The sequence below is a fragment of the Cherax quadricarinatus genome, chromosome 6, assembly GCF_038502225.1.
Source record: "Cherax quadricarinatus isolate ZL_2023a chromosome 6, ASM3850222v1, whole genome shotgun sequence".
Lineage (NCBI taxonomy): Eukaryota > Metazoa > Arthropoda > Malacostraca > Decapoda > Parastacidae > Cherax > Cherax quadricarinatus.
The window spans coordinates 20,149,507-20,170,141 of record NC_091297.1 but is presented as its reverse complement, the minus strand read 5'-3'; the positions used below and the strand labels follow the sequence as shown (position 1 = coordinate 20,170,141).

The 20,635-nt window shown below is 38.7% G+C and overlaps 1 protein-coding gene across 2 annotated transcripts in view; it reads right to left on the bottom strand.

The window, feature by feature from the left end:
* LOC128692529 (uncharacterized) overlaps positions 1 to 20,635 on the bottom strand; it is a 242,489-nt gene that overhangs the window by 204,385 nt on the left and 17,469 nt on the right. For both annotated transcript variants that reach the window (XM_070080838.1, XM_070080845.1), the window contains exons 2-3: positions 19,345 to 19,481; positions 7,581 to 7,740 (exon numbers count right to left, since the gene is read on the bottom strand). In XM_070080838.1, the coding sequence (XP_069936939.1) occupies positions 7,581 to 7,740; positions 19,345 to 19,481 (297 nt within the window). The remainder of the gene's footprint in view (positions 1 to 7,580; positions 7,741 to 19,344; positions 19,482 to 20,635) is intronic.

Genomic DNA, 20,635 nt, shown 5'->3' with positions numbered 1-20,635 from the left:
TTCACCGGGAAGTAGTCTCCCTCTCTTCTACACACCCTAACCTGAGCCTCACTATCCTCATAAAAACTCTTTACAGCATTTAGTAACTTACTACCTATTCCATATACGTACTTGCAACATCTGCCACATTGCTCCCCTATCCACTCTATCATATGCCTTTTCTAAATCCATAAATGCAATAAAAACTTTCCTACCTTTATGTAAATACTGTTCACATACATGCTTCAATGTAAACACTTGATCTACACATCCCCTACCCACTCTAAAACCTCCTTGCTCATCTGCAATCCTACATTCTGTGTTGCCTCTAATTCTTTCAATAATAACTCTACCGTACACTTTTCCTGGTATACTCAGTAAACTCATTCCTCTATAATTTTTACAATCTCTTTTGTCCCCCTTCCCTTTATATAAAGGAATTATACATGCTTTCTGCCAATCCCTAGGTACCTCCCCCTCTTTCATACATTTATTAAATAAAAATACCAAACACTCCAACACTATATCCCCCCCTGCTTTTAACATTTCTGTCATGATCCCATCAGTTCCAGCTGCTTTACTCCCTTTCATTCTACGTAATGCCTAACGCATCTCCCCCACACTCACATCCTGCTCCTCTTCACTCGTAAGAGATGGTATACCTCCATGGCCAGTGCATGAAATTACCGCTTCCCTTTCATCATCGACATTTAAAAGTTCCTCGAAATATTCCAGCCATCTACCCAATACCTCCATCAGCCCCATCTACTAACTCCCCTACTCAGTTTTTAACTGACAAATCCATTCGTTCCCTAGGCTTTCTTAACTTGTTTATCTCCAAAATTTTGTCTTATTTTCATCAAAATTTCTTGACAGTGCCTCTCCCACTCTATCATCTGCTCTCCATTTACACTCTCACCACTCTCTTCACCTTTCTTTTACTCTCCATATACTCTCTTGTTCTTATAACACTTCTGCTTTGTAAAAACCTCTCATAAGCTACCTTTTTCTCTTTTATAACTCCCTTTACTTCATCATTCCACCAATCTCTCCTCTTTCCTCCTGTACCCACCCTCCTATAGCCACAAACTTCTGCCCCACATTCTAATACTGCATTTTTAAAACTATTCCAACCCTCTTCAATCCCCTCACTACTCATACTTGCACTAGCCCACCTTTCTGCCAATAGTTGCTTATATCTCACCCGATCTTCTTCCTCCCTTAGTTTATACACTTTCACCTCTCTCTTACTTGTTGCCATTTTCCTTTTGTCCCATCTACCTCTTACTCTAATGGTAGCTACAACTAAATAATGATCCAATATATCAGTTGCCCCTCCATAAACATGTACATCCTGAAGCCTACCCATCAACTTTTCATCCACCAATATATATAATCTAACAAACTACTTTCATTACATGCTATATCATGCCTTGTATATTTATTTATCCTCTTTTTCATAAAATATGTATTACTTATTACCAAACCTTTTTCTACACACAGTTAAATTAAAGGCTCTCTATTTTCATTTACCCCTGGCACCCCAAATTTACCTACTACTCCCTCCACAACATTTTTACCCACTTTAGCATTGAAATCCCCAACAACGAGTACTCTCACACTTGGTACTACCGTCGTGCCAAGCGAGTGTAAAATGAAAGCCTGTAATTGTTTTACATGATGGTAGGATTGCTGGTGTCTTTTTTCTGTCTCGTAAGCATGCGAGATTTCAGGTACGTCTTGCTATTTCTACTTATACTTAGGCCACACTACACATGCCTGTACAAGCATATACAGTGTACCCTCGACTTACGATATTAATCCGTTCCAGAGAGCTCATTGTTAGACAAAATTATCGTTAGTTGAATTAATTTTCCCCATAAGAAATAATGGAAATCTAATTAATCCGCTCCAAACACCCAAAAGTATGAAAAAAAAATTTTACCACATGAAATATACATTTTCCTACACAGAAAAAGAAGGATACATGCACAATATACTGTACTAAATGAAGAATAAATGACTCTTACCTTTATTGAAGATGTAGTGATGAGTGACGAGACACTGTTTTTCTTGAACACTCTGGGATTTTCAGAGTGATACATGAGTAAAGGCTTCACTTTGCAATCCCCACTAGCATTACAAGAAAACATGAGAGTTAGCCTGTCTTTCATAGGCTTGTGTCCTGGGAGTGCCTTTTCCTCCTGAGTAATGTAGGTCCTGTTTGGCATTTTCTTCCAAAATGGGCCTGTTTCGTCACAATTAAACAATTGTTGACGTAGGAATTTTTCACCTTCACAATGCCTTATCACACTGTGTATGCCACTACAATTCTTAAATCTCTCAAACCAACCTTTGCTGGCCTTAAATTCACCAATAAGAGCACTAGTTCCAGGCATTTTTTCCTGTTTACCTGGGTGTTAGTTGACTAGTGTGGGTCGCATCCTGGGGGACAAGATTAAGGACCCCAATGGAAATAAGCTAGACAGTCCTCGATGACGCACTGACTTTCTTGGGTTATCCTGGGTGGCTAACCCTCTGGGGTTAATTGTTTCTTGGTAACTGTTTCTCGTTAAGCCACGCCAACAACAGTCTCTCCACATCTTCAAGTTGTACAGCTGACGGTGGTGGTGCAGCAGCAGCTGACGGTGGTGCAGCAGCAGCTGACGGTGGTGCAGCAGCAGCTGATGGTGGTGTGGCAGCAGCTGACTGAGGTACAGCAGCAGCTGACCGTGGTACAGCAGCAGCTGACTGTGGTGCAGCAGCAGCTGACCATGGTACAGCAGCAACTGACTGTGGTATAGCAACAGCTGACAGTGGTGTAGTAACAGCTGACAGTGGTGCAGCAGCAGCTGACCATGGTACAGCAGCAGCAGCAGCTGACCGTGGTAAGATAGTATTTCCATAGTATTTCTCACCCTTTTTACCACAGGGTTGGAACTAGAAGCTTTCTTTGGGCCCATGGTGGCTTATTTAGCAGTTACAGACAGAGAATAGGATAGCAGATGAACAAGGAGGCTTTAGGAAAGGTAGGGGGTGTGTGGACCAGGTGTTTACAGTGAAACATATAAGTGAACAGTATTTAGATAATGCTAAAGAGATTCTTGTGGCATTTATGGATTTGGAAAAGGCGTATGACAGGGTGGATAGGGGGGCAATGTGGCAGATGTTGCAGGTGTATGGTATAGGAGGTAGGTTACTGAAAGCAGCGAAGAGTTTTTACGAGGATAGTGAGGCTCAAGTTAGAGTATGTAGGAAAGAGGGAGATTATTTCCCAGTAAAAGTAGGCCTTAGACAAGGATGTGTGATGTCACCGTGGTTGTTCAATATATTTATAGATGGGGTTGTAAGAGAAGTAAATGCGAGGGTCTTGGCAAAAGGTGTGGAGTTAAAAGATAAAGAATCACACAAAGTGGGAGTTGTCACAGTTGCTCTTTGCTGATGACACTGTGCTCTTGGGTGATTCTGAAGAGAAGTTGCAGAGGTTGGTGGATGAATTTGGTAGGGTATGTAAAAGAAGAAAATTGAAAGTGAATACAGGAAAGAGTAAGGTTATGAGGATAACAAAAAGATTAGGTGATGAAAGATTGGATATCAGATTGGAGGGAGAGAGTATGGAGAAGGTGAATGTATTCAGATATTTGGGAGTGGACGTGTCAGCGGATGGGTCTGTGAAAGATGAGGTGAATCATACAATTGATGAGGGGAAAAGGGTGAGCGGTGCACTTAGGAGTCTGTGGAGACAAAGAACTTTGTCCTTGGAAGCAAAGAGGGGAATGTATGAGAGTATAGTTTTACCAACACTCCTGTATGGGTGTGAAGCATGGGTGATGAATGTTGCAGCAAGGAGAAGGCTGGAGGCAGTGGGGATGACATGTCTGAGGGCAATGTGTGGTGTGAATATAATGCAGAGGATTCGTAGTTTGGAAGTTAGGAGGAGGTGCGGGATTGCCAAAACTGTTGTCCAGAGGGCTGAGGAAGGGTTGTTGAGGTGGTTCGGACATGTAGAGAGAATGGAGCGAAACAGAATGACTTCAAGAGTGTATCAGTCTGTAGTGGAAGGAAGGCGGGATAGGGGTCGGCCTAGAGAAATTTTAATGAAAACAAGAAAAAAATTTGGAGTTCAACAAGAAAGCCTAGGGAACGAATGGATTTGTCAGTTAAAAACAGATTAGGGGAGTTAGTAGATGGGGAGTTGAAGGTTTTGGGTAGATGGCGAGAATATTTTGAGGAACTTTTAAATATCGACGAAGAAAGGGAGGCAGTAACTTCATGTATTGGCCTGGGAGGTATACCATCTTTTAGGAGTGAACAAGAACAGGATGTGAGTGTGGGGGAGGTGCATGAGGCGTTACGTAGAATGAAAAGGGGTAAAGCAGCTGGAACTGACGGGATCATGACAGAAATGTTAAAAGCAGGGGGGGATATAGTGTTGGAGTGGTTGGTATTTTTCTTTAATAAATGTATGAAAGAGGGAAAGGTACTTAGAGTTTGGTGGAGAGCATGTATAGTCCCTTTATATAAAGGGAAGGGGGACAAAAGAGATTGTAAAAATTAGAGAGGAATAAGTTTACTGAATATACCAGGAAAAGTGTACGGTAGGGTTATAATAGAAAGAATTAGAGTTAAGAGATAGTGTAGGATTGCGGATGAGCAAGGAGGTTTTAGAGTGGATAGGGAATGTGCAGATCAAGTGTTTTCATTGAAGCATATATGTGAACAGTATTTAGATAAAGGTAGGGAAGTTTTTATTGCATTTATGGATTTAGAAAAGGCATATGATAGAGTGGATAGGGGAGCAATGTGGCAGATGTTGCAAGTATATGGAATAGGTGATAAGTTATGTGATGGCCCCCTGCCAAACTAGCGGTTAAATGGTTAACCTGCCGGCTGGCAGTACCAAGGGTACGTCATCAAACCCAATGGGGGGACTGCTGAGCTGGCCTTAGAAGCAGTAATTACCAGAACACCTCACGGTATACATCTACTGGCAGTAGAGAGTATTCAGCCGACCATCTTACACCGCAGCTCACCGAGTCTGATGGCCTCGGCTACTTGACAGCCGCATTCAGTGAGCTCGCAGCATTGTGTTCTGCAAACAGTATTTGTCAACTGGTGTTGAAGGCGGTAAATAGTACTCACCAGACCATCTTACGGTGTACTTCTACCGGCCTTGGAGAGTATTTACAGGACAGGTGATGTCTGTGGACTCACCGCCTACGCTGGTCAACTGTGGGCCAAGTCAACTGATGCTGTTTTAGTGTGACACTGTTTGAAGAAAAGGTTGGAGTGTGACACTGAACTGGGCTAGGACCGTAGTGTGACACTGAAGGAAGTATGATGGAGTGTAACACTGAGATATGCTATAGGACCATAGTGGAACACTGAGAAGAAAAGGGTGTCGTGTGACACTAAAGAAGTTACGATTGTAGTGTACGCTGAATAGTGTCATGTGACTGGCCTCTAAAGGAAAGACGCTATGCAGAGTGAGTGTGTGTCGCAGAGACAAGGGTGTCAAGTGTGACACAGTCGAGAAAGAGTACGGATGACGCAGAGAAAAGGGTGTCGTGTGACACGGAGAGTAGGAGTGTCGTGTGACACAGAAAAGGGTGTCAAGTGACACAGTTGAGCAGGAGCGTCATTACACGGAGAAAAGGGTGTCAAGTGACACAGTGGAGAAGGAGCGTCACAACTCGCATAAGTGTCGAGTGAGACACAGAGCGTCATTAGGGTGTCGTGAGACACGGAGTTGATTATAATTTATTATTGTAAATATGTTACTTATAATTTATTATTTTAGCATAGATATATATATATGACACAGTAGTGTCTAAAAAAGTTGTACCCTGTGTGTAGGGTCATTAATTATTATTTATTATTTTAGATGCTAATAATTTATTATTGTAACATGTGTATGTTCAAATACCTCTAGACCAAAGATTGCATTTTATATAATATTAAAGATTATTTTTATACGGAATTAAAATGATAAATATTTTGTGTATTTATGTATCTCGAACTCTATTACAAAATGAGTAAACTACTACCATCAAAATACTTTTTTTGTAATAAGTTACTAAATGCTGTAAAGAGTTTTTATGAGGATAGTGAGGCTCAGGTTAGGGTGTGTAGAAGAGAGGGAGACTACTTCCCGGTAAAAGTAGGTCTTAGACAGGGATGTGTAATGTCACCATGGTTGTTTAATATATTTATAGATAAGATTGTAAAAGAAGTAAATGCTAGGGTGTTCGGGAGAGGGATGGGATTAAATTATGGGGAATCAAATACAAAATGGGAATTGACACAGTTGCTTTTTGCTGATGATATTGTTCTTATGGGAGATTCTAAAGAAAAATTGTGAAGGTTAGTGGACGAGTTTGGGAGTGTGTGTAAAGGTAGAGAGTTGAAAGTGAACAAAGAGAAGAGTAAGGTGATGAGGGTATCAAATGATTTAGATAAAGAAAAATTGGATATCAAATTGGGGAGGAGGAGTATGGAAGAAGTGAATGTTTTCAGATACAGTGGACCCCCGGTTAACGATATTTTTTCACTCCAGAAGTATGTTCAGGTGCCAGTACTGACCGAATTTGTTCCCATAAGGAATATTGTGAAGTAGATTAGTCCATTTTAGACCCCCAAACATACACATACAAACGCACTTGCATAAATACACTTACATAATTGGTCGCATTCGGAGGTAATCGTTATGCGGGGGTCCACTGTACTTGGGAGTTGACGTGTCGGCGGATGGATTTATGAAGGATGAGGTTAATCATAGAATTGATGAGGGAAAAAAGGTGAGTGGTGCATTGAGGTATATGTGGAGACAAAAAACATTATCTATGGAGGCAAAGAAGAGAATGTATGAAAGTATAGTAGTACCAACACTTATATGGGTGTGAAGCTTGGGTTGTGAATGCAGTAGCGAGGAGGCGGTTGGAGGCAGTGGAGATGTCCTGTCTAAGGGCAATGTGTGGTGTAAACATTATGCAGAAAATTCAGAGTGTGGAAATTAGGAGAAGGTGTGGAGTTAATAAAAGTATTATTCAGAGGGCTGAAGAGGGGTTGTTGAGGTGGTTTGGTCATTTAGAGAGAATGGATCAAAGTAGAATGACATGGAGAGCATTTAAATCTGTAGGGGAAGGAAGACAGGGTAGGTGGTTGTCCTTGAAAAGGTTGGAAGGAAGGGGTAAGGGAAATTATGTGGGCGAGGGGCTTGGACTTCCAGCAGGCGTGCGTGAGCATGTTCGATAGGAGTGAATGGAGACGAATGGTATTTGGGACACTCTAAAGGAGGGGTTTGGGATATTGGCAGTTTGGAGGGATATGTTGTATATCTTTATACATACACGTATATGCTTCTAAGCTGTTGTGTTCTGAGCACCTCTGCAAAAACAGTGATTATGTGTGAGTGAGGCAAAAGTGTTGAATGATGACGAAAGTATTTTCTTTTTGGGGATTTTCTTTCTTTTTGGGTCACCCTGCCTCAGTGGGAGACGGCCGACTTGTTAAAAAAAAAAATTATTTATTTACTTATTTTGCAATGAAGTACTGTAATATATTGTAATGTATAGTACATACACTAACTATCACAACTATACCTGTTAATTGAAAAGTTGTTCTTGCTTCTGCTCTTCTGACCCAGAACGTGAACCAACGTTTCTTGACTATGAGCTGAACAGTGCGTTGCCCCGTATACCACAAATATGTGTCAGAATCATAAGTAATATTCCAGTAGGCTTTACCTTCATTGATATATTGCTGTAAAGAACCATCATTTGTAAGAGAAAGTAACATAATTGCACACATGCATTGCAAACACTACACATTCAAACTAAGTTGCCAATGAACAAGAATGGACAGACACTCGTGTTCAGATCATTATTCAGCACTGATTTCAGCTAGCGTGATTTCAAATCTCCAGGGTCGCCACACCAACCTGCTGGCACAATTTGGTGGCACTACTTGCTGCATAAGTCATTCCAATTTCTTTTTCTCCATTTACTGTTATAACCTGCTTACTTTTAGCCCTAGCCATGGTTCCAACAAATAAAAGAAATGCTTCTCGTTGTGTAAAGCATGTATGCAGTACTTTGTCCATAAAAGATAAGGTGGCTTTGAAGAAACTGTCGGTTGCCATGAACTCAGTCTTGTGATGCAGGGGAATATGCTCTATTACACTAATATCAACACTACGGCTTATTTGCCTATTCACAATTGATCTAATATGACATAATGAACAAAATAAATAACATAAAAACATATTAAGTACTCCAGAATGAATAATATTTGGCATAATACTGGGCAGTTCAACAGAGGTATGAAGAGGATATGGGATACAAGTACCATTCACCTATCCCTGTCTTGGGGGCTTATATTAGAGAAAATGGAGTATAGCACAAGGCTAACTGTGATATACACTCATAGTGCACCATAAAACTGAAACAAAAAAGCTATTTTCTCTACACAGATTATCATACACAGCAGCATATGTGTAGAGAACCTAGGATAACCCAAAAAAGTCAGACAAAGTGACTTATTTCTGGGCTTGCAATATATGATTTTTGGTAAATAATTATTTTTCTTGATTGTTTGTTGGGCTATCTTATTGAAATGTGGGCAATGTATGATGGAAAAACGCTTCTTAACGTACACCAAAAATTAAAGAAATCGGAGCATAAATAACAGAGTTCATTTCTCAGCCATTAGCCGCCCCTTAGTGGTATACGTACATGTATTTTCAAATGGTTTTTATTGTTGTATTCTCATTTTTTTGGTCTCGTTTGATAGAATGGAAGATACATTACAGAAACAGATGTGACTTTGATTGCTTTCATGACAAAAAGTACCTTGAAATTGAGCTCAAAGTAGTGGAAATGTTCGATTCTTTGGCGATGTTCAAGAGGAAACAAATGACGTCACTGTCTAATATGTGTCCGCCTGCCAGTCTAAATTCCAATACGCAGTTTCAAATGGATTGACATTATTTATACAATTATTACAATAATGCAGTAGTCTGCATAACAATAAATCTTGTATTTTTTGTGTGAATAAAAATTCCAAATGGTAAGCTAGAGAAATATAAGAGGGGCCTGGAGCCATGACTAATGAACAGAGAAAATGTTATTTTAGTGCCAGGAATGTCTGCATTGTTTATTCTGGACCCTATTTTGAAACTGGCATCTTCTGAAATTTGTCTGGAACTGGCCAAACTAGCAATTTCTAACCACTTTATTGGGTAATTGAAATAGGTGAATGGGTAGTTTCTTGTACTCAGTCAAGAGAATAGAAATAAGTAAGTTTATTCAGGTATACACAAATAGTTACACAGATTATCATACATAGCAGTGTATGTATAGAGAACCAAGGATAACCCAAGAAAGTCAAAGTGACTTATTGCCAGTAGTACCTGGCTTGGGCTTGCCATATATGATTTTTGGTAAATATTTTTTCTCAGTTGTTTGTTGGGCTATCTTACTGAAATTGGGCAATGTATGATGGAAAGATGCTTCTTAATGTACTCCAAAAATGAAAAAAATTGGACCATAAATAATGAAGTTCACTTCTCAGTCATTAGCCGCCTCTTAGTGGTATATTTTTGTATGTTTTTTATGGTTGTATTCTCATTTTTTTTTGGTCTCATTTGATAGAATGGAAGATATATTACAGAAATAGATATGATTTTGATTGGTTTCACGATAAAAAGTACCTTGAAATTAAGCTCAAAGTAGCGGAAATGTTCAATTTTTGCCAATGTTCACTGAATTTTCTTGTGTAAGTAAAGTTGGTTAACTTTATTTAGTGTATTCTAACATAACCACTCTGTAGTCCAACAAACTCAGTAATCCAGCACACTACAGGTCCCAATGATGCTGGATTTGTAATGGCAGACCTGTATAGTCTTCCTCCCTCTATTTTTAATGCAGGAAAAATATGCTGGCTGTGTCTTTTGTAACAGATATGAAGGCGAGACCTCCATGGGGAAGTGGAACAGAATTCTTCCTCCGTAAGCCATGCGTGTTGTAAGAGGCGACTAAAATGCCGGGAGCAAGGGGCTAGTAACCCCTTCTCCTGTATATATTACTAAATGTAAAAGGAGAAACTTTCGTTTTTCCTTTTGGGCCACCCTGCCTCGGTGGGATACGGCCGGTGTGTTGAAAGATGAAAGAAGAATGAAGGCGAGACCCTAGGTAGTAGGTTGGTACACAGCAACTGCCCAGGGAGGTACTACCGTCCTGCCAAGTGAGTGTAAAACGAAAGCCTGTACTTGTTTTACATGATGGTAGGATTGCTGGTGTCCTTTTTTCTGTCTCATGAACATGCAAGATTTCAGGTATGTCTTGCTACTTCTACTTACACTTAAGTCACACTACACATACATGTATAAGCATATATATACACACCCATCTGGGTTTTCTTCTATTTTCTTTCTAGTTCTTGTTCTTGTTTATTTCCTCTTACCTCCATGGGGAAGTGGAACAGAATTCTTCCTCATAAGCCGTGCGTGTTATAAGAGGCGACTAAAATGCCGGGAGCAAGGGGCTAGTAACCTCTTCTGTATATATTACTAAATGTAAAAGGAGAAACTTTCGTTTTTCCTTTTGGGCCACCCCGCCTCGGTGGGATACGGCCTGTGTGATGAAAGAAAGAAGATGAAGGTGAGACAGAGAGTGAGTTTCCCAAGAGCTGATGTTGGTGACACAGTCAACAGGTTGGATAATATTACATTAGGTAATAGCAACAAGCCTATTATCTGCCTCAGTGCTAGTGGAAATGATATTGGAAAGGGAAAGAGACAGGAGCTATTAGATATGTACAGGACAGCTATAGCTTTAATTAGGTCTAAGAAAGGGGTCCTGATCATATGTAGTATTTTGCCTAGAAAAGGAGTGGGCAAGAATGGGTGTCTAGGGCAACTGGTGTAAATTGCTGGCTAGACAGGTATTGCAAAGAACTTGCAATCACATTTGTTGACAACTGGGGTAATTTCTATGCAAACATGATATGTATGCAAGGGATGGGATACATCTCTCTCTTAGGTAGTGGTGGTAATGTTAGCTAACTGTCAAGGTAGCCATTGCTTAGTTGTCTAGAACTCTGAACTAACAGAAGATAGAGGTGTGGGAAACAAACAGGTTACAGCACAAGGGATGAAAGCAGAAAAAATTGCTGGGATACCAAAGGGATATATTCAAAAGATATTGTTTATCATAAAGTTACTAATAAATGCAACTAAACTGCTCAACAAAGAGAGACAATAGAGGGTAGAGTGTGACTAACTCCCATGACCCCATAATCTTTTTCGAAAGGTAATGGCACCAAAAGTGCGAAATTTGGTGGGAAACTTACAGAATTGCAAAGGAACAAAGTTAGCAGTCTTGACTAATTTATCCATTGGCGATTTCGCCAAATGAGCGCAAGAAGCCACCCATTCACCTACTTTAACTACCCATTTGGTGCACAGAATTCGGTAAGCTGGTAAATTTTACACAAAATACCAATTAAAAAATAGATTCCAAAACTACACAATGTAGACATTCCTGGCACTAAAACAACATTAATCATGTCCACAGGCCTCTCCTATATTACACTTGTCTTCCATTTTGAATTCTTAATCACAAAAATAGAAGATTTACTCTATTTCTTAGATAATAAAATATAAACCAGGAATAATTGGTTTTGGTTTACAGTGTCCCAATAATTGAATCAGACCTATTAAAAACCCATAAAACAAACTGAGGGTGTAATCAAATATTTCTGCTACTTTTGAGTTCAATTTCAAGCTACTTCCAGTCCACGAACCAATCAAAATTATCGCTATTTCAGTAATATGTCGTCCATTCTATCAAATGATACTAAGAAGCAGCCAATAAAACAATAAAAACCATCTGAGAAATCACTTCAAAAGTCACTATTTCCAACCTTCCAAACAGTTTTGTTTTTCCCACCATGCACTGCATGGGGAAGGATTTTTTTTATACTGTGCACACTCACTGCACACACCCATTCTCTCATATCTAGGCCAAAATTTACTGCTTACAGTTTATCTGAGCAAGCTGAGCTCATGATGTACAACTACGTGAAGGGCCCCAGCCTCAGTGACGCAGTTCTACTTCACCACTGAAAGGGTTAAGGTCTATTATACTAATAGAAGAAGTAGAAGAAATAAGATAGATGAGTTAAGACTAACTGCATACACAGAAAGCACAAGTATTATTACTATAACAGAGACCTGGCTCAACCCGAGAAATAGAGAAATGCCTTCTGAATGCCACATACAAGGATATAAATTATTCTACAACAATAAGGTTAATAGGAAGGGTGGTGGAGTGATGCTGTAAGTCACATATAATTTAAACTTTTGAATTAGACAAGATATAAAAGTGGAAGCAACCGACATTAAATCTGTTTGGCTACAGTTTCTCAAGGGACATAAACTAATGTCCTTTTGACAGGGAATGAAGTACACTTCTATACAATATAATTACTAAGACATCTAGATATTAAAATGTTGTTTATCTTTAGACAAATTGATTGGAGTAATTTAATAGGAAATCTTAAGTGTAGTGACTTTCTTGATATGATGCAGGACTTTTTTTTAAAACAGTTTGTAACAGATCCAACTATAGGAAATAATTTTTGTCCTTGCCAACATGCAATCAACAATTAATAACCTTCAGGTTAATGACGAGCTTGGGGAAAACAATCACAAATCACTCAGTTTCAGTATATAATGGAAATACCCTAAATACAACTAAGTCAAAATCCCTGACTTTCACTTGGCCGATTTCAAAGGGCTGAGGAATTACCTGGTTGAGGTGAACTGGTGTGACCTGACTGATCATTATCCTGTGATGGTTGCCAATATGACATTTTTCAAAACATAGTTCAAGCTGCCCAGGAAAATTGTTCTAAATAAGGAAAATGACCCTAAATTCATAAACAATAGATTAGAACATCTCACAAGTCAAAAGAGAGGCATTTACAGACAAATCAAAAGAGGATAGGGGCACTTAACAAAACCAATACGTATATTCAATTAAAAAGAGAAAAAAAAGAAATAAGAAAACCAAAAATGATTATGAAGTCACAAGGGATTCAAGGATTAACCCAAAAGATTTCCTTCAGGTATATACATGAGTAAGATTAGGGAAAAGATAGGCCTACTTAAAAGTTGCTCAGGCCAGTTTATCATCAATGACAAGGAAATGTGTACAATCTTCAATATTTAACTCCACCAAGTTTTTATGCAGGAAGATACTAGAGAAATTCTAGAAATTAAAAATAATACAGAGCAGGACAAAAGTAAGTTATGCATGATCAAAGTCACTAGTGACAGTTCTCAGACAGGCAGAATAAACTGGGCCCTGACAAACCGTTCTCAAGGGTTATAAAGGAAAGCATGGAGGAACTTAGCAAACCATTAGCCAGTCTTTTTAACTTATCACTACAAATTGGTAAAATGCCAGAGAAGTGGAAAATGGCAAATGTGATACCTATCTACATAGCAGGAGACAGGTCCTTAGCTTTGAATTCTAGACCAATTAGCCTAACTTCCACTTTGGGAAAATTGATGGAATCAATAATTGCTAAGGCGATTTGAAGTCACCTTGAAAGACAAACTGATCAATAAATCTCAACATTTCTGCCTTACGAATTTCCTAACTTTTTCACTAAAGTCTTTGAGGAGATGCATAGATCATAACGAATATGATATTGTGTACATGGACTTCAGTAGGCTTTTGACAGTTCCACACCTGAGATTACCGAAGAAAGTAGAGGTATACAGAATAGGAAGGGAAATTTTTTTCATGAATAGAGCCTTGGTTCACAGATACCTGGAGTTTACCTGGAGAGGGTTTAGGGGGTCAACACCCCTGCGGCCCGGTCTGAGACCAGGCCTCATGGTGGATCAGGGTCTGATCAACCAGATAGGCAACAGAGTCTGCATAAATGGGGAGAAATCAGAGAAATTCACAATATGCATACACTGCTCTTTGCTGATGACACTGTGCTCTTGGGAGATTCTGAAGAGAAGTTGCAGAGGTTGGTGGATGAATTTGGTAGGGTATGTAAAAGAAGAAAATTAAAAGTGAATACAGGAAAGAGTAAGGTTATGAGGATAACAAAAAGATTAGGTGATGAAAGATTGGATATCATATTGGAGGGAGAGAGGATGGAGGAGGTGAATGTATTCAGATATTTGGGAGTGGACGTGTCAGCGGATGGGTCTATGAAAGATGAGGTGAATCATAGAATTGATGAGGGAAAAAGGGTGAGCGGTGCACTTAGGAGTCTGTGGAGACAAAGAACTTTGTCCTTGGAGGCAAAGAGGGGAATGTATGAGAGAATAGTTTTACCAACGCTCTTATATGGTTGTGAAGCATGGGTGATGAATGTTGCAGCGAGGAGAAGGCTGGAGGCAGTGGAGATGTCATGTCTGAGGGCAATGTGTGGCATGAATATAATGCAGAGAATTCGTAGTTTGGAAGTTAGGAGGAGGTGCGGGATTGCCAAAACTGTTGTCCAGAGGGCTAAGGAAGGGTTGTTGAGGTGGTTCGGATATGTAGAGAGAATGGAGCGAAACAGAATGACTTCAAGAGTGTATCAGTCTGTAGTGGAAGGAAGGCGGGGTAGGGGTCGGCCTAGGAAAGGTTGGAGGGAGGGGGTAAAGGAGGTTTTGTGTGTGAGGGGCTTGGACTTCCAGCAGGCATGCGTGAGCGTGTTTGATAGGAGTGAATGGAGACAAATGGTTTTTAATACTTGACATGCTGTTGAAGTGTGAGCAAAGTAACATTTATGAAGGGATTCAGGGAAACCGACAGGCCGGACTTGAGTCCTGGAGATGGGAAGTACAGTGCTTGCACTCTGAAGGAGGGGTGTTAATGTTGCAGTTTAAAAACTGTAGTGTAATGCACCCTTCTGGCAAGGCAGTGATGGAGTGAATGATGGTGAAAGTTTTTCTTTTTCAGGCCACCCTGCCTTGGTGGGAATCGGCCAGTGTGCTAATAAAAAAAAGTAATAATAAAATACATACACAACATAGATGAGGGAATAAATAGCAATACATACGTATAAGCAAGTTTGCTGAAGGCACCAAAATAGGTCATCGGATTAATTTTGACAAGAACACTAGAGTGCTGCAGGGGTTGGAGAAGTGGCAGATGCAGTTTTATGTAGACAAGTGCAAAATTCTAAGCCTTGGAAAAGTAAATAACCATGGCATTTATAAACTAAATAATGATGTAGATCTTAATCGTTTTGAATGCAAAAAAGATTTAGGAGTTTTGGACAGCAGTTATCTAAAGCCAAGACAACAGTGCATATAAGTGTTTGCAATAAAGCAAATAGAATTCTTATATTCTATATATCACTGATTAAGCTTCATTTAGATTATGCTGCACATTTCTGGTCTTCATATTACAGAATGGGCATAAATATGATGGAAAATGTACAAAGAAGGATGACAAAATGGATCACATGTACAGTATCAGAAATCTTTCCTAAGAGGAAAGTGTCTTTCTAGAGTGCGCAATCTGCACTCAGACAGCATTGAATTAGGGAGAAGATGACAGGAAATTAGGAGGTGTGAGGTTTTCTACAAGTATTATCCAGAGGGCTGAGGAGGGATTGTTGTGGTAGTTTGGACATTTAGAGAGGTTGGAACAAAATAGAATGACTTGCAGAACATAGAAAACTGTAGTGGAAGGAAAGCGGGGTAGGGCTCAGCCTACTCAAGATTGGAGGGAGGGGGTAAGGGAGGCTTTGTGTGTGAGGGGCTTGGACTTCCAACAAGCATGCACATGCATGTGCATGTTAGATAGGAATGAGTGGAGACAAATGGTTTTTTGTGACTTGACATGCAGTTGGAGTGTGAGCAGAGTAACATTTACCTAGGGATTCAGGGAAATTGGCAGAGCAGACTTGAGTCCTGGAGGTGGAAAGTACATTGCCTGCACTCTGAAAGAAAGGTGTTGATGTTGCATTGTTTTAACTGTAATGTATGCAAGCCACTGGCAAGACAGTGATGGAGTGAATGATGATGAAAGTGTTTCTTCTTTTTCGTGTCACTCTGCCTTGGTGGGAAACGGCTGATGTATTAATAAAAATAAGTAAATGACTGAGGTGTATAAATGAGCAACAGGAATAAATAAAGGAGATGTAAATAATGTGCTAAAAGTATCTAACAAAGATAGGGCTTCCAGCAATAGGATCAAGTTGGAAAAATTTAGATTTAGAAAGGATATAGAAAAGCACTGGTTTGTGGATGAGTGGAACAAACTCCCGAGTAGCATCATTGAAGCTAAAACCTCATGTAGGTTTAAAAATAGGTTAGACAAGTACTGTGCATGAGTGGGTGTGAGTGAGTTTGACTGGGACCTGCCTAGCATGGGCCAGTAGGCCTGCTGCAGTCCTCCTTTTTTCTTATTTTTTAAGGTAGCTAGGGATCAAGTGATGGTAAATGTTATTCTTTTGGTTTCCCTCATTTAGTGGCAAACTCCTGGTATTAACACACTTACATATTATATTAGCAATAATAAAGACACATTAAACTTTATTGACATGTGTATTTTTTTTTTTTTTTTATTTATTAACAATTTGAGCACACATACAGAGGTACAAAAAAATACAGATAAGAGCAGCATGCCAAAGCCACTTATACTATGCATAGCATTACGGGCTGGCTTAAAATTAACTTAAGATTAACTAATACATAGCACAAATATCACACGTGAAAAAAAAAATTGAATAACAACTTGTTAAAAACAATTCTGCCTTAGACTAGCAAAACTGTGCATATATTCAATTTATTAATGCTTTTATATTGAGTTATCAACACTATATAACATATGAAGGCAATGCCTCCATTTACTGTACAGTATTTGAATTATGAAAATAATACTCAACCCTTTCAGGGTTTCCGACGTACTAGTACGGCTTACGCACCAGGGTTTTTGACGTACTAGTACGCCTAAATTCAAGCGCCCTCAAATCTAGTGAGAGAAAGCTGGTAGGCCTACATATGAAAGAATGGGCCTATGTGGTCAGTGTGCGCAGTATAAAAAAAATCCTGCAGCACACAGTGCGTAATGAGAAAAAAAAAAACTTTGACCGTGTTTTTGGTTTAAAACAGCTACTTTGCACTGTATTTTCGTATGGTATTTATAATGTTATTCTAGTTTTCCTGGTCTCATTTTATATTATCATTCTATATTACAGGAAATGAGACGATTTTGATTGGTTTTACAATGAAAAGTACCTTGAAATTGAGCTCAAAGTAGCAAAAATCTTCGATTTTTGCCAAAGTTCAAAAGTAAACAAATCATGCTACGCGTCCAATACACGTCAACTGGCGAGTCTAATATTCTTTCACAAGTCCGCTGATATTATTTATACCATTTCTACACTAAAGCACTAAACAGTAAATCTTCTATTTTTTTTTTTCTGTGGGAATAAAAATTCAAAGTGGAAAGCAAAAGAATGTAAGAGGGGCGTGAGGACGTGACTAATGAACAGAGGAAATGTTATTTTAGTGCCAGGAATGTCTTTCTTGTTTATTCTGGACCCTATTTGGAAATTGGCATCTTTTGAAATTTGTGTGAAATTGGCAAAATTGCTAAATTCTGACCACTTTACTGGATAGTTGAAATCGGTAAATGGGTGATTTCTTGTACTCATTCGATAGAAAAAAAATGGAGTTCTAGCAAAATAGTTATGATTTTTGTCGACTAGTACACTGGAATTGGCCGAAAATAGGGCTCAAAGTGGGTAAAATCGCCTATGGGTAAACATCGTTGAGACTGCTAACTTCGCGAGAGCATAATTCTGTAAGTTTTCCATCAAATTTCATACTTTTGGTGTCATTATGATCGGGAAAAGATTCTCTATCTTTTCATAAGAAAAAATATTTTTTTTTTTTTTTGAAAATTTGGCGACCCTGAGAACAAGTCTGGGAGAGGGCCTGTCGACCCTGAAAGGGTTAATAGATAATTTAGAAATTACAAAATAAAAGTATGAATAGTGATTATTTTAACCCTTTCAGGGTCCAAGGCCCAAATCTGGAGTCACGCACCAGTGTCCAAGAATTTAAAAAAAAAAAATTTGTTATTTTTTCTTATGAAATCGTAGAGAATCTATTTGTGAAGGTAATAAAACAAAAAGTATGAAATTTGGTGGAAAATTGACGAAATTATGCTCTCGCGAATTTTGATGTGTCAGCGATATTTACGAATCGGCGATTTTGCCGACTTTGACTCCCATTTTAGGCCAATTACATTATTCCAATCAACCAAATTCTTAGCTATTTCACTAGTATTACTTCTATTCTATCGATTGAGCACAAGAAATCGCCAAGTCAACTATTTCAACTACAAAATAAAGTGATCGGAAATTGTTAATTTGGCCAATTTAACACAAAGTTCAAAATATTCCAATTTCAAAATAGGGTCCAGAATGAACAATGTAGGCATTCCTGGCACTAAACTAACACTTCCTCTGTTCATTAGTTATGTTTCGAGGCTTTACAAATAAATTCCATTTTGATTTTTTATTCACATAATGAATTTTTATTCACACCAAAAAATAGAAGATTTACTGTTATGCAATACTGTAATAATTGTATAAATATCATCACCATATTTGTGAATGTATATTAGACCCACCAGCTGACGTGTATTAGACGTGTGAGGTCGTTTGTTTACTCTTGAATATCGGCAAAAATTTAACATTTCCGCTACTTTGAGCTCAGTTTCAAGCCATTTCCAATGCTAAAACCAATCAAAATCATCTCTATTTCTGTAATATGTCTTCCATTCTATCAAATGAGACCAAGAAATCGCAAATGCAACTATAAAAAACATACGAAAAAACACTGCAAAGTTGCTGTTTTAATCAAAAAATCATGATTTCATTTTTTTTCTCTCATTATACACAGTGTGCTGCAGGATCTGTTTTATGTGGTGCACACATACCACATAGATGTATTCTCTCATATCTAGGCCGAAATGTACCACTCACAGTTTATCAGAGTGAGCTGAGCTCATGGCGTAGATCTACGGTTTGGACCCTGAACGTAAAGCCGTAGATCTACGGGACGGACCCTGAAAGGGTTAAATGAATGGAAGATTTCCTGCTTCAGAGCAAAATGAGAAACTGTAACAAAAAGGCTGCCCTCTTGTGGCAATATGTAAACAGGAGTTACTTGAGAAAATTATGGCACATGTAAGTGAATATATACACAAATATGGTATGGTACTGCTGTAAGGTATCAGAATTTCTGAACATAATCAAGAAAGCCAGATTCTTATGTTGCTTAACAAAATAATGAAACACTCATTTAAAATTTTACACTTTGTAAATACTCACAGTGGTTCCATTAAAAAGATCATCTGACCATTCCCATTCCAATTCTTCTCCTTCCTCATAATCTATCAGTTCAGCAGAGAACCATATAGGCGTATCAAGGACGACAGGGCCAGTATTATTTAGTACAAGATTTTCATCTGAAAGTAAAAAATATTACTGTATATACTGTACTCAAGTACAGGTCTATTTTTAAAGACCTAATTTTAAAGTATGGTACGAAAGAGTCAAATCATTCATGAATAAAATATTTAAGTGATTTTAACCGATGCATGTAGTGTCCCTACTTCACAACAGATTCCTTCTTTGAAGGTGTCTTGAGGGCAAAACAACATTCAATATTCATATTCTACTTAATATAAAAAATTATCTAACTTAGATTTATTATATTTCACGCACAACATGATATACAGGAGGCCCCAGTTATACAGAAGGTTAGGTGCCAGGCTACTGCTGTGAAGTGAAACATAGCCTTTTTTTCACTTTTAAATGCATATAAAAGCCTGATAACATATTGTACTTACACTAACATATATTAAGTGAGCAACAGAGCTAGGCCTAAAAGATGCATATACAGTGCACATATTACTTATCTTAAAATATTTTCACCCTTAGCTATTTGTGAATGGTGAATATATTTGTTGTAGGAAGTCCGAATAAATGAAGAATGGGTATAATTGAAAACCGCTGCATTAGCAAAATGCCATAAAGAGAAGTGCTGTAAAGCAGGACTTACCTGTACCTGATTTAGAGATCTCTTCTACTCTACCAGTCCAGCCTCTGACCAAGCTTCCTTGCTGAGTGTCTGTTCAACCAAGCTGTGGCTGTTAGTGGTCTGGAAGCACACAGATGATCTGGCACTTGACAGAGGTAGTGGTCCAGTTTCCTCTTTAAAAATTCTTACATCTGTATCTGATATCTGCTGGTAGCAGGTTAAACAGTCTAGGGGCACCGATGCTGACACGGTGTTCTCTTTTGGTCTATGATGTACTCTGCTTTTTACTGGATTTACAAAACAGTAAATTATACTTCTGAACTATTTTAGTAAGTTGTTACAATAATGTGTAGATCTGAGACCTGACCCTTTAACAATTTCTGGGTATATGTAATAGCTCTTAGCTTATATATAAAGATAGGAACTCTTAACCTCAGTAAAACCACTGTATAAATAAAATAAATAAATGAGATGAGATGAGATGAGATAGAGAGATAGAGAGTGGTGACAATAAGGCAGGAGGAGGTGCATTTCCTTCTTAAATCGCTTGACCAAGAAAAGGCTGTTGGCCCAGACAAG